The following is a 25,708-nucleotide window of genomic DNA, read 5'->3' as shown; positions in this document are numbered from 1 at the left end:
CTCTTTGAGTCTGTTTTGTCAACAGGTCCAGATTTAGTGTCACTGTCAGAATTTATTACCATGAGATTTACTCCCTATTTTAGGTCATTAAGTCCATTGCTAGAACTGGAGGTGGTGGCGCACACCTTTGATCCCAGCACTCAGGAGGCAGAGGCTGGTGAGTCTCTGTGAGTTCCAGTATAGCCAGGGCTATGTAGAGAGACCTCATTTCAAAAACCAAGCAAGAGAATATTTCCAGGAAGGAATTTATTCACTAATTTTCTTGAAAATAGTGCTATTTTTCTGACTTGTCTTTATGGTGTTAGTCTAACTAAAAAAAAAATGGGTTCGATATAGTTATTAACATCATTGGCTAACTAGCCACACTGTATAGTTTTTCAGCTGCCTATGATGTAGAATTGAAAAGGAACCTGTAGTCATGCTCTCTGGGAAACTATTGCCTCTTGTAATTGAAACCTGGAATATTGTTACCTATTGCTGGAGATAGTTTGACTTTGTACTCCAAGTTGGCCTTCAATATCCTCCTGTCCCAGCCTTAGAATGTGTGCCACAGTGCCCATTTCAAGACTTGGCGTTTTAAAACACTTATCTCACAGTGTCTCTGCGTCAGCATTTTGAGTATAATCTAAGTGAGAATGCTATCAGGATGGGTTATGGGTGGTAGTCACCAGGATGGGTAGGCTGCAGCCATCACGGGGTAAAGCAAGGGAAGAATCCACGTTTGTTCTGATGGCTGATAGAAGGTTCTGTACATAGGAGAGTTCCTTGCTAGTATTGATATCTATTTTTTACAGAAGCTGCTTTCATTCTCTGCCAGGTGGTCCTTTCCATGGGGTAATAGGGTGGATGCTTCTTGGTGCCAAGCAAACAGGGAGAGACAGAGAGGAACTATCTTTCATCACTTTGCTGTGTTCTTTTGGTTAGAGGCAAGAAAGTATATCCAGCTAAATCCTAAAGGGAGGTAAATAATCAATAGATGCAGAGATAATTGGGAGTTATTTTAGAAGTATCTTCATTACCAGGCAGTGGTGGTGCATGCCTTTAATCACTGCATGCAGAGGCAGGCAGAGGCAGAGGCAGAGGCAGAGAGATCTCTGTGAGTTCGAGGACTACACAGTGAATCCCTTTCTCGAAAAACCAAGTCAAAAAAAAAAAAAGCTTCTGCATTTGGTTTGGTTATCATTTAGGGATTCTAGGTTTTCCAGTTTTTTGTAAGTGAGATGTGTATTCTTTAATTTCAGAAGGACTTACTGGCAATACCATTTTATTCCATGATCTTCCTTTAAATTTAGAGTGAGGTAATAGAAATTGCTCACTATAGTGTTATCTAATAATCTCATTCAAGATGTAACTTTATGGATTGTTTTTTTATATATATAGGCTGGCCTTAAAATCATTATATAAGTCCTTGACCTCCTGATTCTCTGCCTCTTCCTCCCAAGTTCAGGGATTATGGGCAAGTGCCACCACTCCCTAGTTAAACTTTAGTTTTTGTTATGATAAAGTATACATATTTGCCTTCTTAAGTATTGAAGTAAACAGTTCAGTGTTGTTAATTATGTTTGTTAATTAACTTTTTACCTCAAACTGGATCTTTTCCCCCCTCTCAGAGTTGTAAAACCGGTAAGATCAAGTGCCTATTGAAAGAGACTCACTCTTGGCTGAGAAGAGAATTAGGAACTAGGTTGGTATTGTTTATACTTAAGAATGAGATGGGATTGCTAGAAATGGATATTAATTTTTTAAGTTACATTTATTTATTTATTTATGTGTGTGTGTGTGTGTGTGTGTGTGTGTGTGTGTGTTTTGCCTTTTTCTGTTAGTAATATTTGAATTAGGAAGACAGGTCAGTTGGCAAAGTACTTGCTTGAGTACAAGGCCCTAGTTTGATATCCAGAACCCCATAGAAATGCCAGGCATGGTGGTTCTCTCCTTGTAACCTCCCTGCTGCTGGGGCAGAAACAAGGATACCTGGGGCTTGCTGGCCTGCCAGTCTAGCCTAGTCACTGAGCTCCAGGCCAGTGAAAGACTGTCTCAAAGGAGATGTTCCTGAGCGTCTGAGGTGGGGTCACTGTTGCTGTGATGACACACCATGACCGAAGCAATGTGAGGAGGAGAGGGTTTATTCAGCTTATGCACATCACAGTTCATTGTCAAAGGAAGTCAGGCAGCAGCCACTCATGCAGGACAGGAATCTAGAGCTAGGAGTTGATACAGTGGACATGGAGGAGTGTTTATTTCTTGTTCCTCATGACTTTCTTGCTTTCTTATAGCATTCAGGACTACCAGCCAAGGGATAGCACCACCCACAGTGGGCTGAGCCCTCCCCTATTAATCACTGATTTAGCTACAGATCTGCCTACAGCTGGGTCTTATGGAGTCATTTTCTCTACTGAGACTCTCTCCTCTTTGACTATATCACATCAGGTTGACATAAAACTAGCCAGTACACTGAAGATGACATCCAAGGTTGTTTTCTGGCCTCCACACATGCAACATGTTAAAAAGTCACTCTGATATTTTTCTCTCTTATTCATGGAGTAAGTTATAGTTTCCATCTCAATTAGGCTTTATGCTCTCTATTTTCTATAGGTATACTATTCTTTTATTGTTTTTCTTCCTTTACAAAACAATATCACAGCCAGGTGTTGGTGATACATACTTTTAATTCCAGCACTTGGGAGGCAGAGGTTGGCAGATCTCTGTGAGTTCGAGTCCAGCCTGGTCTACAGAGCGAGTGCCAGGATAGGCTCCAAAGCTATACAGAGAAACCCTGTCTCGAAAAATAAAAAATAAACAAACAAATAAATAAATAGCAATGTCATATAGCATTTTGTCACAGCCTTTTTCTGCCTACGTAATGAATCCCTATGCATTTGAAGTGCATCTTGTAAGATTTAGGTGAGATTTTTTAGCAGGTACAGGTGCTAGCTGCCAATCCTGACAGCTTGAGTTCAGTCACCAGAATTCACACGGTAAAAGAATGGGACTCAGTCATGCAAGTTATTCTCTGACTTACTTGAACATATACCAACACATACACCCCCCCTCTCTCTGTCGTAAAATAAATGAATGGTATTAAATTGTATTCTAAACCTATTAAACTATAAGTCATTGCCAGGTCTGGTAATTCATGCCTGTGATACAATTAATTTGGAGGCTAAGCAGGAGAACCACAAGTTCAAAGCCATCTTGAATTACAGAATAAGTTCAAGACCAGTCTGAACAATAAAATAAAAAGAAGACTAAGGATATAGCCTAATGGTAGGGTCTTGCCTAATGTGCACAGGACCCTAGGTTCAAAACGGTAGAGTGTTATAAATTGGCTGCCATGTCTTTTTCTCTGGCAGTGTGTACTCAGGATACTGGTCTAAGTGTGAGCGATGGATGCTCACACTTCCTCTGTGCTATTGCAGTTATTGTAAATATGTGCACTGTCTTTGTGGAGGCTGGTCCTCTGTATTAGAAAGATCATGTATGATACACAGTTATTGTAAATATGTGCACTGTGTCTTTGTGGAGGCTGGTCCTCTGTATTAGAAAGATCATGTATGATACACAGGTTTTGGAATGTAGTTATAGGGGGTCCCCTACCCTTCTGAGGAAGCAATATAATGTATAGAATCAGCATGCTTCTTGAGGCTAGCATATTATTTGTGTTAATTAGCTCTGCTGTCTGCTGTTTTCTTTTGCTTTAGATTAAATGGAAACCACCCTTGGGAACTAGATGCCTGTGTAGCTGTTTTACCACATCGGTGTTTTGCAATGAGTGGGGGAGGAGAGCAGCCAGATATCCTCAGTGTTGGAATCTTGGTCAAAGAAAGATGGAAAGTGGTGAGTATAGAATGGAGACAGGGAAGAGGTGGGGCAGGGAAGGAAAGAGAGGGAACCAAGCATATAGGGTTATAAAATTTGGTATTCTGATAAAAGTAGCATTTTAAAGGAATGACACCTATGTTTGTATTTGCCTAAAGCAGGTATTTTGGCTTTTTTCCCCTATGACAAAATACCATACACATAAAATATAAACATGTAAAAGTAAATAAGCAAAATGAGTCAGCCGATAAAGGCACTTGCCTCCAGACCTGATGCCATAGCTCCATCCCAGGATCCCACATAGTGGCAAGAGAAACCTGACTTCCAGAAGTTGTTTTTTGACTACCACATGTGCACCTTGGCATGCATATACCAAGTTCATGTGTGTATGAACACACAAAGACACGGTAATAATAAAGAAAAATAAACATTTGATGTGTTATAGTCCATTCTAGTTATTATCCTTATGGATTTTCAGATTGTCTTCATCTGATTAAGAGGACACCCATTAAGAAGCTTCCAGAGTCTGGGTGGTGCTGGTGGTGGGGCATACCTTTAATTCTAGCTCTCAGGAAGCAGAGGCAGAGGCAGGCGGAGTTCATGCCCAAACTGGTCTATAGAGTGAGTTCCAGGATAGACTCCAAAGCTACAGAGAAACTCTGTCTTGAAAAACCAAGGGAAAAAGAAAAGCCTCAGAGTTCTTTTGAAATGGTTCTGTCTTAGTTACTTTTCTATTGCTATGATAAATAAAATACCCTGACCAAGGCAACTTAAAAGAAACCATTTAATCAGACTTACAGTGTCAGAGGATTAGAGATCATGACGACAAAGCAAGAACAACTGAGAGCTCACATCTTGGTGTGATACACAAGCAGGAGGCAGAGAGGAGCACATTGGCAATGGAATGAGTCTTTTGAAACCTCAGAGCCCACCCCCAGATACATACCTCCTTCAACAAGGCTTCTAAATCCTTCTCAAACAGTTCCACCAACTAGGGACCAGATATTCAAACCTATGAGCCTGTTGGGGGGGGCATTTTCATTCATGCTGTTACATTCTACTCCCTGGCCCCCAAAGGCTGTAGCCATATCATTATGTTAAATACATTTAGTTCAACTTTAAAAGTCCCCATAGTTTCTCATAGTCTCCATACCATTTTAAAGTCTAAAGTCCAAGTCTCTTCTGAGACTCAAGGCCATCTCAATTTATAACATCTTGTAAAATCAAAAAGCAAATTACATACTTAGAACATACAATGGCACAGAGTATATATTACCATCCCAAAAGCTGAGAGCTTATGGCTTATAAGCAGGAGGCACACTGGTAATGATGGCATCCTTTTGAAGCCTTGAAACCTGCCCCTGTGGCACACCTCCTCCAACAAGGCCATAACTCCTAATCCTTCCCAAACATTTCCACCAACTAGAAATCAAGTATTCAAATATATGAGCCTATGGGAGCCATTCTCATTCAAACCATCACAGGTTCTAATAGGCTCTTTAATTTTGTTTTGCTTTGTGTCAATTTTGCTTTTTTGAAGCAATATCTCACTGTAGCGCAGTTGGCTTTCAGCTGAATCCTGCTGTCTCAGCTTCAGCCTTCCAGATACTGGCATTGTAGATATGCACCAGATTCCTAGCAGTCAGTCCTCTAGTACTGGGAATGAAACCCAAGACCTCACACTGGATAGGCAAGCCCTCCTTCACAGAGATACTTCTGCCTCTCCCCAGTCTTTTAGTAACTTTCCTGTTCTAGAACTGGAATATATCCTCTGACTGAATACTTATTTAAGGACCTATTTTTTTGTTTTATTATACATCCTTTTTGTTTTTTCTTACTATTTTTGTTTTGCAACACAGAACAGAACAGAGACAACTTCTCCAGGTTGTCCTCTCACCTCCATGTATTTCGCTTCTGAATGCACACATACACACAAAACAAATAGTTTTTTTTTTAGAAAGAAAGAAATGTAGGTCAGTGGTAGAGTGCTAGTATTTGTAAGATTCTGGGTTCAACCACCTGACACCTTGAAAACAGGGGAAAAAAGTGGTGAGGACTGGCAAACAATATCTGCCTTACATGGTTCCTTTGTTCTGGTAATTGCAGCTAATATATTTATGGAACTTCTCCCCTACATTTAGGAGGAGGGTGGCATTTTTTTCCATATATTTTTTATCTAACTTTTTACACATGTCACTTTCAGTTCCCTCTCCCTCCCCTCCTCTCCCACCCCCTAGTCCCCCCAACCCATCACCCCCATTTCACTCGCCCTCTGCTCCCCAGGGAGGGCAAGGGCCTCCATGAGTTATTTTCAGGGTCTGTCATATCATCCCGTGAAGGGCCCAGGTTCTTCCTCATGTGTCCAGGCAGAGAGAGCATCCCTCCACATGGTATGGGTTCCTAGAGTCCTTCTGTATGCCTGGAATAAATACTGCTCCACTCTCCCAGCTCCCACAGATTGCCAAGGCCTCCTCTCTGTCACCCAGGTTCGGTGGGAAGGTGTCTGGATCAGTCACATGCTGGCCCCTCAGTCATCAGTCTGGGGTCCATGTGTTCCTGAGGGTGGCATTTTTGGAAGAATTCTTGATTGATTTTTTTGTTTTTTGAGACAGGGTTTCCACTGTGTAGCCCTGGCTGTCCTGGAACTCACTCTGTAGACCAGGCTGTCTCAGAGATCCACTGGCCTCTGCCTCCTGAGTGTTGGAATTACTGCCCTGCTAGAATTCACAATTGTTAAGGATGGCATCTTATGTGCATACACCCACACATACATACAAATACAACCCCCCCACACACAAAAGTATAGTGTTTTAATGATCCATGGTTATATAACAAACTATATCAAAACAGTGATAAGATAGCCATCTTATTTTGCCTACAGTTTATAGATTAGTAATTAGGGATGAGGGTTTGAGAGAAAGCTCATTCAGTAAAGTGCTTACCACACAAGCCAGAGGACCCTAAGTGACCTTCAGAATCCACACAGAAAACACTGGGCTGGGAAGATAGCATAGTTAGGTACTTGTCTCACAAATGAGGACCTGCTGGGTATGGAGAGGCAGAGACAGAGGCTGCCTGGGGCTCACTGATCAACCATCCTAATTAGTGACTCCCCACCAACACACACACACACACACACACACACACACACACACACACACACACACACACACACACACACGCACCTTGGCCATTTTTCTGGCAGGATTGGTTGGTTGTATTTGAGAATCTCTGTATGACTGCTTTACTCTCTGAGCTGATGACTTAGGCTTGTTAGGGCTCTCATTTTCCCACTTTGGTAGTTCATTTTCTAGGTAATCTCCTGTCCTATGACCTCTGGAGATAACTACACTTCCTATATTTGTTTGCTTTTTTAGAGATGGGAAATAGAATCTACCAGGCTGCTTAAGGTCTCTCTTCAGAGCAGGCATAGTGTCATGGTCCTGTTCTATTGTTTAATCAGTCATGAGAGCTACTTACATTTAAGGATGTGGGAAAACAGACCCTATATCTTTAATTTTATTTTTAATTTTTGCCAGTGTTAGAGATTGAACCCAGTGCTTTGTATATATGCCCTAGACAAGAAGTCCTCTACCACTGAATTACATCTCCAGACCCTAGCTCTTGACAGAAGTGTCAAGGTCACATTTCCTTGTTTAATATGAAAAGCCTTCTGTACCTACCATTGAAGAAGAGGAGGATGAGAGATAATGTAGTGAATATCTTTCATGTTTGTTGCCTCAGTGTACTGTATTACTTGTGAGTTTGTTCTTACCTCAGAACTAATGAAAATACCGTAGGGCTTTGTTGAGGTTAAACAAATTACTGTTCTACTCTTCAAATGGCATTAATAGGAATAGACTAAGGTTGGGAGGTGGTGGTTCACACCTTCAGTCCCAGCACTCAGGAGCAGAGGCAGAGGCAGGCAGATCTCTGTGAGTTTGAGGCCAGCATGGTTTACAGAGCAAGGTCCAGGACAGGCTCCAAAGCTACAGAGAGAAACCCTGTCTCAAAACAAAAACAAAAACAAACAAAGCAATACAAACAAAAAAACAAAAAGAAAAAGGGGAATAGACACAGATTTTTTTAAATTCTGTCATTTATTTGAAAAAGTATGTCATTTATTCTTTTGTGTCATCAAATAAACCATCAATAAAGATAATAAAGACCCCAGACCGACAGCTGGGAGTACAGCATGGGACCGATCTGGACCCCCCAAATGTAAGAGTCAATGAGGAGGCCTGGGCTACTATGGGGTCCTGAGCAGTGGATCAGTGTTTATCCCTCAAATACTAACAGACATCGTGTGTCCATGACACAAAGAGGGTTGCTCTCTCTGCCTGGACCCTTAGGGAAGTGCCTGGACCCTACCCTGAATGAAATGATAGACTCTAGATATCCCCTATGTGGAAGGAATTGGCAATAGGGTGGGAGGATGGGGGGGGTATGGGAGGAGGGGAGGGAGAGGGAACTGGGATTAACATGTAAAACAAGCTGTTTAAAGTTAAAACAAAAAAAAAAAGAATGAGAAAAAATAATAAAGACATACACTGAGTACTTTTAGTACTTACTATGATTTTTTGTTTGTTTGCTGCGAAGCAGAGTCCGTGTTGTCCATTTTGTCCCTGAATACCTGGGCTTAGGTATCTTCCCACTTTCCTCTTTCAGAGCAGCTTAGTTTTTGATTTTTTGAGACAGAGTTTCTATGTGTAGACCTGGCTATCCTGGAACTTGCTCTGTAGACCAGGCTGTCCTCTAACTCACATTGAACTGCCTGCCTCTGCTTCAGGAGTGCTGGGATTAAAGACATGTGCCACCGCCACCTGGCTTTTAGTTTTTAAACTTACATTAGATTTTATTTAGTGAACAACATACAAAGAATCCCAAGTACCAACTAGAACCCTACAAAGAGCAGCACACTTCACTGTATAGTTCTGGAACTTGGTTTCATCCCACGATCTATCTTCTCTCCCTTGCCATACAAATTTAAAATGACTATGACTTAAACATGCAAAACAATCATAATTAAGCTGCAGTTATATAGTTTGGCCTTTGTTAAGTACTGTGTAAAGAAATAGGTTAAGTAACCTCTCTTTGAAGAAGTCTACTTCTGTGTAGAGAGGCAGGATCTCAGAAGTTGAAGTTAAGCAACAGGAAGCTGGATGTGGTGTGCACTTCTGTAATCCTAGCACTGAGGAGGTGTAGGCAGGAATAGCAAGAGCTCAGGGTTACTGTTTGAGGTCAAACCTGGAAGAAATCCTGGTTTAAGAAAACAAAATAAAACCAAGCCGGGCGTTGGTGGCACACACCTTTAACCCCAGCACTTGGGAGGCAGAGATAGGCAGATCCCTGTAAATTTGAGGCCACCCTGGTCTACAGAGTGAATTCCAGCACAGGTACCAAAGCTACACAGAGAAACCCTGTCTCGAAAAACAAACAAAAAAAGACGTGGCTTCGGGAAGTGGAACACTGATTTTTTGATGCATCTTGTATAAAGTATATCACCCACCCCAGATGTTCAGGGCCCTTTAGAGGTCTAATTGTTACTAGATTTCAGAACCTGTTTGTGATACTCAAATACTCTGATGTTCTCCAATTAAGTTAGCAGTTAAGGTGTTTGATGAAAGCACTTAATGTGATTATAGCCTATTATTTGCAGTGTAGTGTGTGTTCTCTGAAATAGCGTAGAACCCTTCTTTGCTTATTGTGTGGCTCCTGCTAGTCCTGCCTTAGAGAGGAGGGTAAAAGGTTGGGTGCTAGCTGCTTATCTCAGTCTTTAGCCTCCCTCTTTACCTGCAGACCAGATTGGTTCTATATAAGACTTTAAATGGCAAAAAGATTTCATTGATTAAAAAGTCTGCAAATGAAATTAGATTAAAACTAATCTGGCTATTGAATGGCATTTGTAGGAGCTGATTTTTAGCTGTAGACTTTTAATAATTATTTACAACTGAAATAATTTCATTACTTTCTGAATGAAAGACAAATCCGTAAGAAATGGTGTTGATATTATCTCCTGGCAATTGTTTTCATCTTGCTGTATAAATGATTTAACAATATTGAAATCATTTATCATAAAGTAGGAATAGTAAAATTACATGTTTTCTAATTGCAAAAGGTGAATTGGCTTCCAGTTAGAATCTTCACATAATTTTGAGTGTGTTCTTGTTTTGTTTTCTGTGCAGTTAAGAAAGATTGGGGGTGGGGGCTTTGGAGAAATTTACGATGCCTTGGACATGCTCACCAGGGAAAATGTGGCACTGAAGGTGGAGTCTGCTCAGCAGCCAAAGCAAGTTCTGAAGATGGAGGTGGCTGTGTTGAAGAAACTGCAAGGTAAGCCTTGAATGACGTGTTTGGTTTTGTATGATAGTTTATAATTGTTTTAATCTTCGCTGGTTAAGTTCTCTATACTAATGGACTGTTTTGGTGTCAGCTAGGTATAAATGTGCTGAGTATGTTTGTGTTGAACACTTTATTATATAATAGAAAATTGTGATTGCTAGAGTAATTGGGCTTTGGGAATTCCTTTTCTTCGCGTTGAGGATGGGAGATAATTAGAATCACCCTACTACTTTAGGAAGTATTGTTCTAAATCTGCTATGGAGACATTTTTGCACTTGCCTTTGTTTGTTAAACATTCTTGAATCATATCATGGAAACTATTTTCAAATTATACTTCAGGATGGGTTAAAAATGGTAAGTAAGGCTTTGTGTTCTGTGTGTTCTCATTAACTTTAGTTTCAGAGCATAGCTCATTGTTTTTGAAGTCATCTTACGACTACTCAGGTACCTATATTTTTACCAAAAGGACAAATTTTTTTTCCTGATGTCAATCTGATAGTCATGCACAACCCTAAGTATGTTGATAGTATCTTGTCATCTCTTGCGTTTAATGTGGTACACTGGTGTTACTAATATCAAAGATAGATAAGATTGATGATCATTGCTCTTTGTTCTAAGATTTCCAGTTATTCAAGTTTCTCTACTGGTTGTTTAATTGGATTATAATGTAATGCTAATAAAATTATACATTTCAAAGTTGTTTTTAGCTTAAATTTAACTTTCCCATAACATGGTACATCAGGAAGATAGTAGATCACTCAGCCCCCATTGTCACTGCAAAAAAAACCAAAGAATCAGAAAAAGAAAAACAAAGAAATGGATGGCTACCCTTCTCCCTTTTCTCTTCTGGTTTTTCTCAACTCAGTATAGAAGCCACAGATAACTGTTGCTGGGGCTGCCTCCTCCAGGGCTTCACAGAACCTGGATGATGTCCTCTAATACGGGCTGAGCCCGTAGGGGCAGAGATCATCAGCAGAGCTTAGCCTGGCTGATGCCGCTTCAATAGTCTCTCTCCCTGGCCCCAGGACATGGTCCTGGGAGGTAGGAGATGCTGCTGCAGCTCTTGCAGGAGTACTTTGGCCTTGCTTTGCTTAGGATTCCATATGATAAAGCTTAAAGATGTTTACTTCCTTTTGTGGGTAAAACTGTTGCTGGAATTCATCTTATGAGAAACTGTTGGGCTCTTCTTGTAAGTTTATTATTTAAAAGTTACTGTCAAAATGTTTTTCTTGTCTGTTCATGCTTATATGAACCCTATTCCTCAGAACCCTTACTTTCCACAAATGAATAGGTTTTTAATCTTCTGGTCAAAGAAAAGAGGCAGTCCTTGACATTCTTTTGGCTCCCTAAGGTAAGCCTCCTGCATACTTATGCGTCGAAACTTCTTTGTTGAGAATGTTCAGCATCTGAATCTTTGGAGACATTTTGTGATGCTGAGCTACTCTTACTTTGCTGGTGGCTCGAGGTGGCAAGGAGTGACTCCAGTATGTAAGAAGACTAGAGACTAGCTTTTTATGAGATTAGTTAGTATCCCAAGCTGACCTTGACCTATTGTAGCCAAGGATGGCCTAGAACTTCAGATCCTCCTGTTTCCCATCTCCCAAGTGATGGGATTACAGATGACTGCTACTATACCTAGCTGAGTGTGGCAAAAAAGATGCTTCTCTGGTTAGAGTTGCTGTCACAAACATAATTGTTTAGAGGGTAACTTGACTGGCACATTTATCAAAACAAGAGTAGCTTTCCCACTAAGGCTTACGATCTCCATAGCCACAAGTATTGACCTAGTTTACCGTGCCAGATGTGAGTTCCTTCCTGTGGAGTGGACATTAAATCCAATCGAAAGTTTTGTTACATAACATAGTTCTTTGGAAAGTAATTATAAAAAGGAACCCTTATAACAAACGTCATTGTTGCATCAGTGGTCTCAGCTTGCCTGGCCAGTTGGTATTATTGCACACAGGGTCCATAGCTGGGTAAGACTGTCGATGACAATTCTCTCCTAGCAGCCAGCCTAGCTCCTGGTACTGCAAAGCCTGGGAAGCAGGAGGAAGCTTTCCTGCCCAGTTCTGGCTTGGTTTCTCTCTGTCTTGTGTTCAAAGCTAATGACGTCTTCAACAATCAGGGCTTGCCATTTAGTTCTAGTGTGCAGCTACCAGTAGTGGCAATAGCTTGTACTATTTTGGGGGTTTTAGGAGCCTCCTTGGCCAGCAACTTGTCAGGAGGTGGCCCATTTCTGGCAATGAGACTTTTATTTAATAATCAGTTTGTGGGAGCTTCTTTATCCCCTCAAAACAGGAGAATTTCCTCCATTGAAATTCCTTAAATTTTTAAAAAAGGGGAGAAGAGAGAGAATATTTGCGTGTGTATGTTAGTAGTCACAGAGGACAGAATAAGAGGGCTTTGGATCACCTAGAACGGGAATTACAGACAGTTGTAAGCTCCCTTATGTGGTCTCTGGATACAGAATTCTAGTCCAGTGAAAGAGCAGCAAGCTCTCAACCATTGTAAGCCTCATTGAGCTGTGGTTTTTGTTTTTCAAGACACAGTTTCTTTGTGTAGCCCCGTCTGTCTTGGAACTCACTTTGTAGACCAGGCTGACCTTGAACTCATAGAGATCCACCTGCTCTGCCTCCTGAGTGCTGGGATTAAAGTTGTGCACTACCACCACCTGGCAGGAAGCATTAGTGTTCTTTGAAGGTCTGATAAAATTTACTAGTAAAACCATCTGGACCTTGTCTTTTTTTAGTTAGAAGGTTTAAAATTATCATTTCAGTCTCACTGTTTGTTATAGATCTGTTTAAATTGTTTCATTTTTATTTGGCATGTCATGTGCATCTAGAAATTCACTCCTTTTAGATTTTCCAATTTATTGACATTATGCTTTCAAGGGAAGATTTAGTGATTTTCTGAATTTCATTGATACCTCTTGCAATGGCTCACTTTTCATCTCCAATTCATTTGGTTAGTTTGGCCAAAATTTTGGTAACCTTGTTTATTTTTTCAATGAACCAACTCTGTTTAATTGCATCTTTGTATTCTGTTAGTTTCAATTTCATTAATTTCTTCTCTGATTATAGTGATGTCTTTCTGTCCACTACTTTGAGATTTGACTTGTTCTTGGATTTCCAGGCCCCTTAGGTGTATCATTATTTATTTCAGTGCTCTCAAGTAATCCTTTTAGGATTGCTTTCCTTGTATCTCACAGTTTTGTTTTGTTGTGTCTTCATTTTCATTTTATTTTAGAAAATTTTAATTCCTTTTTGATTTCTTGAAGGGCTCATTCATCATTCAGTAGTGTGTTGTTTAATCTCCATGAGTTTGTGTTTTAGGGGTTTTGCTCCATTGTATATGATGCAAAGAATTATTTCAGGTTTTTTATTATATATATATATATATATATATATTATTTGGTATTTGTTGGGACTTGCCTTTTGTCCTAATGTGTGATCAGTTTTTGGAGAACATATAATGGGCTGCTGAGAACATGTATTCTGTAGAATGTAGATAGATTGTTTTATAGAGATCTCTTAAGTCCACTTGATCTCTAATATCATTTAATTCATGTATGTCTCTGCTAGTCTTTTGTGGGGAAGACATGTCAGTTGGTGAGAGTAGGGTATTCAGGTCATCTACTGCTGTTGTGCTAGGGTTAATCTTTGGCTCTGCATCTAATAATTTTTAATTAAATTTGATATAGCTGTGTTCATGGCATATATGTTAGGAGTGTATATCTTTGTAATGGATTGTTCCCTAGTCAGCATCTTTATCTTTCCTCACTATGTTAGATTTGAAGCCCATTTTGTTAGATACTAGAAGAGTAACACTTGCTTGTTTCCTAAGTCCATTTGATTGAAATCCTTTTTGCCCTAAAGTAGTGTCTGTCTATTATGTGAGGTGTGTTTCTTGGAGGCAGCAAATACATGGTTCCTGCATTAGATATAGTTCAGTTGTCAGTATATTGATTGGGGAATGACGACCAGTAACTCAGAGTTATTGTTGAAAGGTGTGTATTGATTGCTGTCATTTTGTTGATTTCTGCAGTGATCTTTTCTTGCATAGCTGCTATTCTAGTATCACTTATTTTATAGAAAGATTTGTTTTTCTTTTCAGTTTGAAGAATTCTTTAAGTATTTTCTGTAGATCTGGCTTAGGATGATAGATTCCTTTTGTCTGCTTTTATCATGGAAACTATTTCTCCTTCAGTTACAACAAATGTCTTTATTGGTTATAGTAGATTGAATTGACAGTAGTTTTTCAGCATCTGAAATAAGGCTAATGAGATAGGTCAGTGGATAAAGGCTTTTACCACCAAACTTGATGACCTCAGTTCAATACCAGAGTCCCACATAATGAAAGGAGAGGACAGACTAGCAATGCCCTCCAACCCTGCACTTCTCTGTGTCTCTTCTGATCCTCTCAGGTCAGGTGTGTGTGAGGAGCTCTTCCCTTACAGTCTGCTGCTCTCCTAGGCAACTTGATTTCTGCCAGCAGTGAGCATGCTGCTAGTTTTCTCAGCTTTCCGGCAAGAATCTCCCCCTTGCTCACTAAGTTCATTTACAGACCTTGTCTCTTGATGGATACAGTGGACACTTTTCAATTTTGTGGTTTCATGTTGACCAGGAACTCTCCTTGTAGACCAGGCTGCCCATGAACTCACAAAGATCTGCCTGCCTCTGTCTCCCAAGTGCTGGAATTGTTTTGAAAACAAATCTGTATGCTCTTCTAAATTGCAAGTGTCCCTCCCTCTCTCTCTCTTTTACTGAGGTATTGAGACAGGGTTTCTCTATGTAGCCCTGGGTGGCTTGGAACTTGCTATACAAACCAAACTGGTCTTGAACTCACAGAGATCTACCTGCTTCTGCCTCTGTCTTGCCTCTGCTTTTCTACCTCTGCCTCTCTGACTCTGACTCTCAAGTGCTGGGGTTAAAAGTGTGCATTACTATGCCTGACAGATAGTCAATTCTTTATTTTAGTGGAAGCAGTTACTTGGATCTTCCAGAAAATAACTTTTTTGCTTTTTTGAGACAGGGTTTCTCTGTGTAGCCCTGACTGTCCTGAAATTTGCTCAATAGATGAGACTTTCCTTGAACTCACAGACATCCACCTGCCTCTGCTTCCTGAGTGCTGTGATTATAGCCTTGCTTCACCACCACCTGGCAATAATCTTTATTTATTCGGGAATTTGAGCTTTTCTAGCTTTGCTCTAAAAGGGTCCAATATTTGGGGAATTTAGAATGTTGTAAGATTACTTAATACATCTTTTTTGTCAAAGGGAGTCATCTTAGGATCTTTAAAAGCTTATATATTGTTCATTTGCTTCTGTTTGTTATAAAATTGTATATATAAATGTAACCATGTTTCTTCAGAACTATTCTGGGCAGATGGCTGAATGATTGAGACTTGCTAGGCAAGCATGAGGACTGGAATTTGAATCATCAGAACTCACATAAACTCCAGGTGGATGTGCTGGCCAGAGTAGGCTGGGTTTGATGGAGAGGTCCTGTCTCAGTGAGTAAAATGGAAGAGCATACACATGTGAGCATAATGTGAAAATGTACATATACACATGTAAAAATATAAAAGACATTCTATAGGTAGATATTCTAATTCATTTGTGTGTTTTCATAAAAATTTCAAAGTAATGAATTTTGTTTATTTAAAAGTCACTGCCTTAGGATCTGGAGAAATGGCTCAGTAGTTAAGAACACTGGCTGTTCTTCTAGAGGACCTGGGTTCTATTCCCACCACCCACATAGTAGCTCTCACCTGTTTAAAACTCCAGTGCCAGGGGATCCAACACTCTTACACAGACATACATGCGGGCAAAACACCAGTCCACATAAAATAAAAGTAAATTACTAAAAAAAATTCACTGCCTTAACTCAGTGAATGACTAGGAAATTGTTTGGCCTTTCTGGCCTGTATTAATTGTTGTCAGTGATCTGCATGACCTAAGCACAGCTGAGGTTTTTCAGTTTGTGTATTCCCTTTGATGAGGCCATAATCAGTGACTGAAAAGTTTCTCTAAGAGCAGGTAAAGACCTTTTGTTGTTTAATTTCAGGGCCTCTGTTTCTCTCCCTTTTCTCCCCTCTTCCTGTGCTCATTCTTTCTTTTGATAGGTCTTGCTGCTTCTCTGACAAGCCTGCAACTTACTGTGTGAACCAAGCTGTGTTCGGACCTGTAGGGATTCTCCTGCTTCTGAATTCTGAGTGCTGGGATTACAGAAGTGTGCTTACACACATGCCCAACAACCCTATTACTACCAAGAATAACAGAGTAAATACAGTTGTTTGTTAGATAATTGTATTCTTTAGTGTAACAATTGGAAATTAATTTATCTTACCCATGGAAGTACAGGGAAAAACCTACATTTTTCTTTATATCCCATAAAGAAAAATATGACTGTATTTTGATTTGGGGCATTGTTTTTTCTTTAACTTTGATGTTGTGGATATGACAGTCTTTTTTGTTTTGTTTTTGTTTGTTTGGTTGTTTTGTTTGTTTGTTTTTCAAGACAAGGTTTCTCTATAGCTTTGGAGTCTGTCCTGGAACTCTCTCTGTAGACCAGACTGGCTTCGAACTCACAGAGATCTGCCTGCCTCTGCTCCTGGGTGCTGGGATTAAAGGCCTAGCTGAATATGACCATCTTAACTTCTACTTTTTGTCTTTTATGCTACAGAATGTAAACTGAGATAGTTGAGAAGGAATGCTACTATTATAGTACAACTGCATTATCACTTCACTACTGCTGTAGAGTGTGACTATTCCCTTTCCCCAGTTTTAAGGATAGAAAAAATAGAGCTGGAAAGATGGCTCAGTGGATTAGAAGCACTGGCTGTTCTTCTAGAGGACCCAGCATCCACTTAGTGGCTCAACCATCTGTAACTCAGTTCCAGGAAATTCAAGACCCTTTTTGACCCCTGTGGGCACTGCATAGGTGTGATACACATACATACATCCAGGCAAAGTGCCCATACACATAAAACAAAATAAAAATTTAAAAATGAGCTGAGTGTTGGTGGCGCACACCATTAATCTCAGCACTTGGGAGGCAGAGGCCGGCTGATCTCTGTGAGTTCGAGACCAGCCTGATCAACAAGAGCTAGTTCCAGGACAGCCTCCAAAGCCACAGAGAAACCCTGTTTCAACGCCCCCAATTTAAAAATGAATAAAAGAATATAAAATATGTAGTAGCTGGATTAAACCATTGGTCTGATAATTGCAGAAGACTGCCTAGGAACGTTCCAAAGGGACCTCATACCTCATTGTAGCCTTTATTCTTTTATAAATCTATAATCTACTCTTTTGATGTACATTGTTTTCCTCTTAGCCTTAGTTTTACATACTCTTGTTGATGTCCTTCATTCTATCAAAGTGTTCTTAGCAGATATCTGAGATCTTTATTTGTTCAGTTTAGTCTTGTAAACGTTATTTTATTATAATTGTGTGTGCCTGCACTCTCATGAGGATAGAGTGGGAGGTGAAGAGGGCACCTTTTGTGAAGTCAGTTCTCCTTTTCTGCCTTCTACCCAGGGATTGATCTCAGGTAGTCAGGCTTGAGCAGCAAATGCTTCCACGAACTGAGCCATCTCATAGGCTCCCTTTCCTTCTTTTCTTTTTCCCTTTTTGTAATAGGGTAACTCACTATGTATCTGAGATTGACTTTGAACTATCTCCCTGTTGTTTGCACATCCCTAATGCTGAACTCTCAGGCATGTGCCACCACCACACCCTTTATATGTGGGTTTGTTTTTTGTTTTTTGTCTTTCTTTTGATAGTACTAGGGACTGAATCCTTGGGCATTGAGAAATACACCATGGAAATGGGAGTCTCCATGGATGGGATCAGTAACAGATTGGACATGACAAGTGAAAGAGCCAGCAAATTTGAAAGTGTATCAGTAGAAAAAGAGGTGGAAAAAATGAACAGCCAGATGGTAGTGACCCATACCTGTAACCCAGCACTTGGGAGACAGAGGCAGGCAGATCTCTTGAGTTCAAGACCAGCCTGGTCTATAGAGTTATAGGAAAACCATGGATACACAGAGAAACCCTATCTTTGACTATATAATAGTACCAGAAGGTCTAGCATTTGTATCACCAGAGACTTGGGATAAGAACATAATGAGTTTGGAGAAACAAAAACATGAAAAAAATAATTGGGTGTGGTAGTGCACACCTGTAAACCCAGCGCTCAGGAAACAGAAGCAGGCAGATTTCTTTGAGTTCAAAACCAGCCTGTTCTACATAGCAAGTTCCAGGACAGCCAAAGCTATTCAGTGAGACCTGCCTCAAAATAAAGAAAGGAAGGAAGGAAAAAGAACATTTTTGAAGAAATAATGGCACTGAAAAAGAATGGTGTATGCTTCAGTCCCCAACATTTAGGGAACAGAGGAAGATCATGAGTTTGAGGCCAAGGAGACAGTTTCAAGAAGAAATCGAAATTCAGAAACAAAAAAGAAAAAAATTTCTGTTGTATATAAATCTCAAAAATCCACACACTTTATTTTTTTTGAAACAGGGTTTCTTTTTGTAGTCCTGAATTCACAGAGATCCACTTGTCTCTCTGCCTCCTGAGTTCTGGGATTATAGACATGCACTACTGCTGCCCACACCAAAAAAAAAAAAAATTGAGTACATAACTTAGCATAATGCCTGAGTCAGGCCACAGAGAGCAAACAGATTGTGTTTTTTCAATTCTAAAAAGTATACACACACACACACACACACACACACACACACACGTACGTGTGTGATGTGTCATCTCTGATCTGAGGTGTGATGTATAAGGTACTATTAAAGGCATCAAAGAAGCCTGCAATGAAAGTGTTTGCCTGTAGTCCCAGGACTTGAGAGGCAGGTACAGGAAGGTCAGGTGTTCAGACTCAACTTTGTCCATATGTCAGGTCTAAAGCCAGTCTGAGCTACTCAGATCCTGCCTTTTAAAACAAAATGAAGCAAAGATAAGGAGTCAAAGGATAAATAATCTCCCTTCTACTCTTTTCTCTTTCCAGGTCTTGATTTGGAGCTCAGACTGCCCTTGAACTCATTGTGTAGCCTGTGCTGGCCTCAAATTCATGATCCACCTGCCTGTCTCTCAAGTGCTATAACTATAGATATACAGCCACTGCATTGGGCTTCCCACAAGCATTTTTATTAAAAAGGCAAAGACTTAGAATTGCCAAGCTACGGATAAGATCTTAATTGCTATCACAACAAAACTGAGTCTGTGCAATAATACACAGCATATTAGCATAATTTACAATGTATATGTATTACATTTATGCAAGATATTTGGCAATTAAGATATGTAAGCATAAAAAGGAAGAAAATGTTTTAAAACAATACAAAGCATAATCAAGATTGTATTGGCAAAAGATTATATTATAGATGAGTGGAAGAGAAAAGGGACTTTAGAAGTAGTCCCACACATGAGTTGTGGTAGAACTTAGGACTAGAGAGCTTGTCCAGGAATTGCAAAGCCCCAAGATCAATCCAGCACTGTAGCCAATCAAATACAAAATAATAAACTTCATCCTACCCTCCCATTATATAAGAATAAGACGAATCATCTAAATATAGAAAACAGCAGAAACACTTTCTGATCTGATTTTGCCAAGAAGTTCATTGGATAACACCAAAATCATGACTCAAAAGAAAAGAAGGAAAAAAATGATGAATTATACTTTGTTAAATTAAAAGGGTTGCTTGCAAGATACCATTAAGGATGAAGCCAGGGAGTGGCATGTTGGCACAGACCTGTAATCCCTGCACTTGGGAGGCTAAGGCAAGAAGAACAAAACTCCAAGGCAAGCCTGGGCTATGTAATACGTTTGAAGAATCCAACCTGGGCTGCACAGTGAGACTCTGAAACTGTCTCAAACAAGTTAAAAGGGAAAGACAAGACAGGGAACAAGTGTTTGAAAATCATGTATTTGGTTTTTTGTTTGTTTGGTTTTGGTTTTTTTGTTTGTTTGTTTGTTTATATGTTTTTCAAGACAGGGTTTCTCTGTGTAGCCTTGGCTGTCCTGAAACTCACTCTGTAGACCAGGCTGTTCTGGAACTCACAGAGATCCACCTGCCTCTGCCTCCCAAGTGCTGGGATTATAGGTGTGTGCCACCATTGCCCAGCTGAAAATCATATATTTGTAAAGGACTGATTGAATATATAAAGTATTTTGAAAATGCAACAGTAAGAAAAATATTTTAATGAAAATAATAGATGTTAGTAGGTATATTTAACAATACAGAATAGAAAACTGGCTGAGAAAAAGATGTTTAATGTAACTAAACACTAGAAGAAAGAAAGTGAAATACTACTGCACACCATTAGAATGGCTTAGGTTAACAAAATTGTTTGAAGATAGGACTGTTGTTTCTCCTGTGGCAGAGATACTTGAAGAGATTTCCTAGGGTAGTAGGTCTTTGGTTTGATTTGGTTTGGTTTCTTTTGTTGGGAGCAGATGCTTGATTGAGAAGAAAACTAGGGCTGGTTTTTGTTATTTCTGTGGCATTCCATCAGAACAGTTTTACAGAATTATAGTATTTTCTGCCTTTTAGTTGGAATTTATTCCTTAAGTCTCAGAGTTTTTCCAATGCTGGATTACAGAACTTTTCTGCATTATGTGTGTCTGTGATATGTGTGTGAGAGCACACATGTCTGTGTCAACCCACATGAAGGACAAGGTGTAGTGACCAGCCCCCCATTTTAGCAGCCATGACAGGCTAACATGTGCTTGCATGACCTTGCTGCTCCTGTCCTGGTCACTAGGAGGTCAGATGCCCTCCTCGTGGCAGTGAACCAATCAGAAGTTAGCTGGCAGGGCTGTGCTTTACTGGCTCTGGGTGTGCTTTACATACTTTTACACAACAGTCTTGTGCAGAGTCTAGCAATCACCCTGGGAGGGACTATTGGCCATAACAACCAGTTGACCAATCAACACAGGGCAGGTTGTCCAAACCTGGAAGTGCACCAATCCTGAGACTGGTATATAACCGTAGACACTCCCCTTATGCTGTCCTTTAAGATCTCTACCTTGCAAGTTCTGAGAGTCTTTCTCCAGCCTTCTGCTGCAGTGAATGGATGAAGGACCTGAGCTAATGGGGTTAGCTCGTTAAACAACTGCAATAAAAGGCTCTTTGCTTTTGCATAGAAATGAGTCTCTTGGTGATTTATGGTTCAGAATTTGGGCACAACAAAAGGAGTACACTGGTTGTCTTCCTCTTTCACTCTCTTCTTTATCTGCTTTAACTCCAGGTTCAGTAAACTTGGAGTTCACTGCTTTAGCTAGGCTAACTCACCAGCAAGCTCAAGGGATCTTCTATCTCTGCTTCCTAGTACCTGAATTTTTTTATGAATGTTAATATTTGACCTTGGGTTCTTACTGCTTGCAGAGCAAGCATTCTTGCCCAGTGAATCTTCTACAACAGTTTCTTTGCTTACTAACCACAGTTCTCCCTCCCTCCCCACCTCCTGCTCCTCCCCAACTCCTCAGAAAGAGTAACACCCCACCATGTGGGGAGTCAGGAAAGCCTGGCACATCAAGCTGAGGCAGGACCAAGCCCCTCCCACCTGCATCAAGGTTGAGCAAAGCATCCCACCACCCACCATAGGGAATGGGCTCCAAAAACCCAACTCATGCTCTGCTAGGCATAGATCCTGGTCTCACTGCCAGCAGCCCCACAAACAGACCAAGCCACACAACTGTCACCCACATGTAGAGGACCTAGTTTGGTCCCATGCAGACTTCCCAGCTGTCAGTCCAGAGTCTATGAGGTCCCATGAGCTCAGGTAAGCAGTCTCTGTGGGTTTCCCTGTCATGATCTTGACCCCCCTTGCTCATATAATCCCTCCTCCCTCTCTTCAACTGGACTCCAGGATCTTGGCCCAGTGCTTGTCTATGGATCTCTGCATCTGCTTCCATCAGTTACTGGATAAAGGTTCTCTGATGCAGTTAGGGTGGTTACTAATTGATTACAGAAGAAGGCTGGTTCAGGCACCCTCTCCACTATTGTTAGGAGTCTTAGCTGGGGTCATCCTTGTGGGCTTCTCTAAATTTCCCTAGCATCAGGTTTCTCCATAACTCTATAATGGCTCCTTCAATCAAGATCTCTTTCATTGCTCTCCCTCTCCATCCCTCCCCCAACTCAACCGTCCTTTTCCTTCATGCCCATCAGCAGCCTCTTTTCTTGCTTTTAAAAATACCAGGAACCAGGCATGCTGACACATGCCTTTAATTCTAGCCCAGGGGCAGCCTGGTCTACAAAGAGAGTTCCAGTACCATCAGGCCTAAACAAACAAAACCAATTAAAGTCATTTATTTTGTGGATATGTGTGAAGGGTACATATGCATATTTATGTGGAAGTCTGAGCACAGTTTGCATAAATCAGTTCTCTCTATCACTTGAGAGATGGAAACAAGAGGATCATTAATTCAAGGCCAGCCAGTATTTGCAGTTCTGTCTTAAAGGACAAAAAAAAAAAAAAAAAAAAAAAAAAAAATACAGGGGCTGGAGAAAGATCCTGGGTTCATTCCAGTCACAACTATCTGTGACTCTAGTCCCAGAGAATCTATGCAGTCTTCTGTACACAGACAGATGTGAAGGCAAAACACCCATACTCATAAAATAAATAATAAAAACATCTTTTGAAATGCCGGGCAGTGGTGGCACACACCTTTAATCCCAGCAGTCAGGAGGCAGAGGCAGGCAGATCTGTGTGAGTTTGAGGCCAGCCTGGTCTACAGAGTGAGTTCCAGGACAGCCAAGACTATTTCACAGAGAAATGCTGTCTTGAAAAACCAAAATAAATAAATAAATAAATGTAAAACAACAACAACAAAATGAAAACTTAGAGCAGTGAGGAGTATTTTATTACTATGACTTGCCTTCAGTGATATAATTTAGGCATTGTTTTTCATATCACAGCTGAATATCTGCATAACTGGAAGCTGCTGTCTTATCTAAAGTCTGTATTGCAGCTATTTGAATTAAGGGTGCTTATTTTATTTTTGTTTGACATATCAGTATTCATTTCTCTCAAATATTCCCTATTGGGTTAGTGTGATGAAAGGTTAAAATGTTAAGCATTAGGGTTATCTTATTCCTCCCACCAATCCCCCATCCCACCCCACGTCCACTCCTTAGGGAAGTTGAGGCCTCCCATGGAGGTCACCAAAGTCTCTCATATCATTTGGGGCAGGGTCTAGGCTCTCTCCTGTGTATCTAGGCTGAGAGAGTATCCCTCCATAGGGAATTCTTGCACTATGGATAAATACTGGTTCCACTGCCAGAGGCTCCATAGACTGCCCAGGTCTCCCAACTCACATCCATATTTAGGGGGCCTGGTTCGGTCCTATGCTGATTCCCCAGCTGTCAGACTGGAGTCCATGAACCCCCACTTGCTCTGTGTTTCTGTTTCTGTGAGTTTTCCCAGTGTGGTCTTGACCCCTTTGCTCATCACTCCTCCCTCTCTACAACTGGATTCCAGGAGTTCGGCTCAGTGCTTAGCTGTGAATCTCTGCTTCTGCCTCCATCAGCTACTGGATGAAGGCTCTAGGATGGCATTCAAGGTAGTCATCAGTCTCATTTTAGGGGAAGGGCATGGGAGGATGGAAGGGAGAGGGAACTGGGATTGGTATGTAAAATAAGACTGTTTTTAATTTAAATAAAAATTAATAAAAGAGAAAAATAAAATTGTGAAATTTGCAGGAAAAAAGAATTAGGGTTGGTATTTGATTTCAACAGTGAACGGGAAAAAACAGGGAAGGACTGCTACTGGGTATGTTGGAGGAGAAAGTTTATTGAAGATAAGGGAGAACACAATCAGAGGCAAGGACATCTGGAAGACTCCAGAGTAAAAGTGACCAGATTGAGCTGGGCCATATGAGGAGAGGGGGAGGGGACCAGGGACAACCAGACCAAGAGGTCAGAAGGTTAACGAGTATATGAAAAGACAGAGCGTAACCAAAATGGCTGGGTTATATAGGGAACGACAGGCAGCTGGGGTTAGGGCAGCCCAGCCCCTGGGCTGGAGAAGCTCTGAGTAGAGAGTGGGGTATTCTAGCCATACCCTGTAACAGGTAGGGACTGAAGGATGTAGGGAGAATCTGGCAGCTGGGTCCACTTTAATATTTTAAATAGGTACATCAGCAGTTTGCCCCTGGTTTGAGACCTAACAAATAGAAAGTCTACAGATTTGTAGTATGGACCAGTGAGATGGCTCACTGTGTACAGGCACCTGTTGCTAAGTTGATGATTGCATTCCACTCCTGGTACTGCATGGTACAAGGAACGCATCAACTCCTGCAGAATGTACTTTGACTTTCATGCCCACACACATATACATACAAACACAAGAATTCATTTAAAAAATGGTAATATGGTAAGTACAAGGCATTGTCAAAAAAGAAAATTACAGCCACGTACATGCTAGTAATCTCAGCTCTCAGGAGATATAAGCAGGAGGATCCAGAATTGAGGATCAACCTTTGCAGCAGAGTGATTTGGAGCCAGCATGGACAACTCTACATAGTGAATCTTGGGTTAGCCAGACCAACATCATAAGACCAAATATAACAGTGTTTTTAATTCTGACCATTGCCTAACTGAAGACCACAAAATTTTTTACAAACCTTTAAGGGACTTGTAATATTGATACTTACATTTTGTACCAATCCATTTCATTGTGAGTGAAAAGTTCAAATTCCTCTTTTTTATGTGTATATCTAGTCCAATTTTTCTGGTACCAATTAGGTGCCCTTGACAAAGACGAGTTGACTAAAATTTAATATTTTCCACATATTTTTAGTAAATACTGTTATCCATACTTAATATTTAATATCCATACTTAATGTACTTAATATCCATGTTTTAGTTACTTTTCTATTGCCATGACAAAACACTATCATGTGTTTATATCTGATCAATTCCCAAAATCCCTCCCAATTTCATGTATTCTTTCCTTTTAGATTTATTTTTATTTTATTTGTAGTTTGCCTTCATGTATGTCTATGTACCACATGTGCGCAGTGCCTGCAGAAGCCAGAAAAGGTTATAGGATTCCTAGAGAGTGGAGTTACAGATGGTTCTAGTACAGCCAGGCCTCTGTTACATGTAGAAACCCTGTCTCAAAAAGCAAAAACAAAAAATTAAGGATAGGGAAGTTGGGAGGATGTAGAAGGAGTTGGGGCTGTAATTTGTTTTTCAATACAAAACAAAAAAGAATCCCAAAATGCAATACCCGTAGAATCCATTTGGTTCTGCACATATATACATAGTATGTGGATATGGGGCCATCAGCTGGAGCATGGTTAACCTCTGTGAGCCCATATCCCTGAAGTAAAGTGACTCTCCTACTCCTAGTAGCCATCAACCACCAATAATTCTTCAGATAGGAGTGGGACTTCTTGAGCTCTTCCCTCATCCATGCTGAGAATTTGGCTGGCTTGATGTTCTACAAGCCTTGTACATGCAATGCTAGCTATATTTTAAGTTCATGTGTGCAACCATGCTGTCATGTGCAGCAAATATTAGTTCATTACAGATC

The 25,708-nt window shown here is 40.5% G+C and overlaps 1 protein-coding gene across 6 annotated transcripts in view; it reads left to right on the top strand.

The window, feature by feature from the left end:
- The window catches only part of Ttbk2 (tau tubulin kinase 2), a 129,027-nt gene that overhangs the window by 30,271 nt on the left and 73,048 nt on the right, over positions 1 to 25,708 (top strand). For 3 of the 6 annotated variants that reach the window (XM_040746124.1, XM_040746126.1, XM_040746128.1), the window contains exons 2-4: positions 1,611 to 1,684; positions 3,699 to 3,834; positions 10,002 to 10,149. In XM_040746124.1, coding sequence (XP_040602058.1) covers positions 1,611 to 1,684; positions 3,699 to 3,834; positions 10,002 to 10,149 — 358 coding nt within the window. Of the gene's footprint in view, positions 1 to 1,610; positions 1,685 to 3,698; positions 3,835 to 10,001; positions 10,150 to 15,998; positions 16,439 to 25,708 lie in introns of those variants that run through there. The other 3 variants (XM_040746125.1, XM_040746127.1, XM_040746129.1) reach the window with 3 other exon arrangements.

This window comes from Mesocricetus auratus, unplaced genomic scaffold, assembly GCF_017639785.1.
Source record: "Mesocricetus auratus isolate SY011 unplaced genomic scaffold, BCM_Maur_2.0 Super-Scaffold_100004, whole genome shotgun sequence".
Lineage (NCBI taxonomy): Eukaryota > Metazoa > Chordata > Mammalia > Rodentia > Cricetidae > Mesocricetus > Mesocricetus auratus.
The sequence above is the reverse complement of the archived record's forward strand: the minus strand, read 5'-3'. Positions and strand labels throughout refer to the sequence as shown.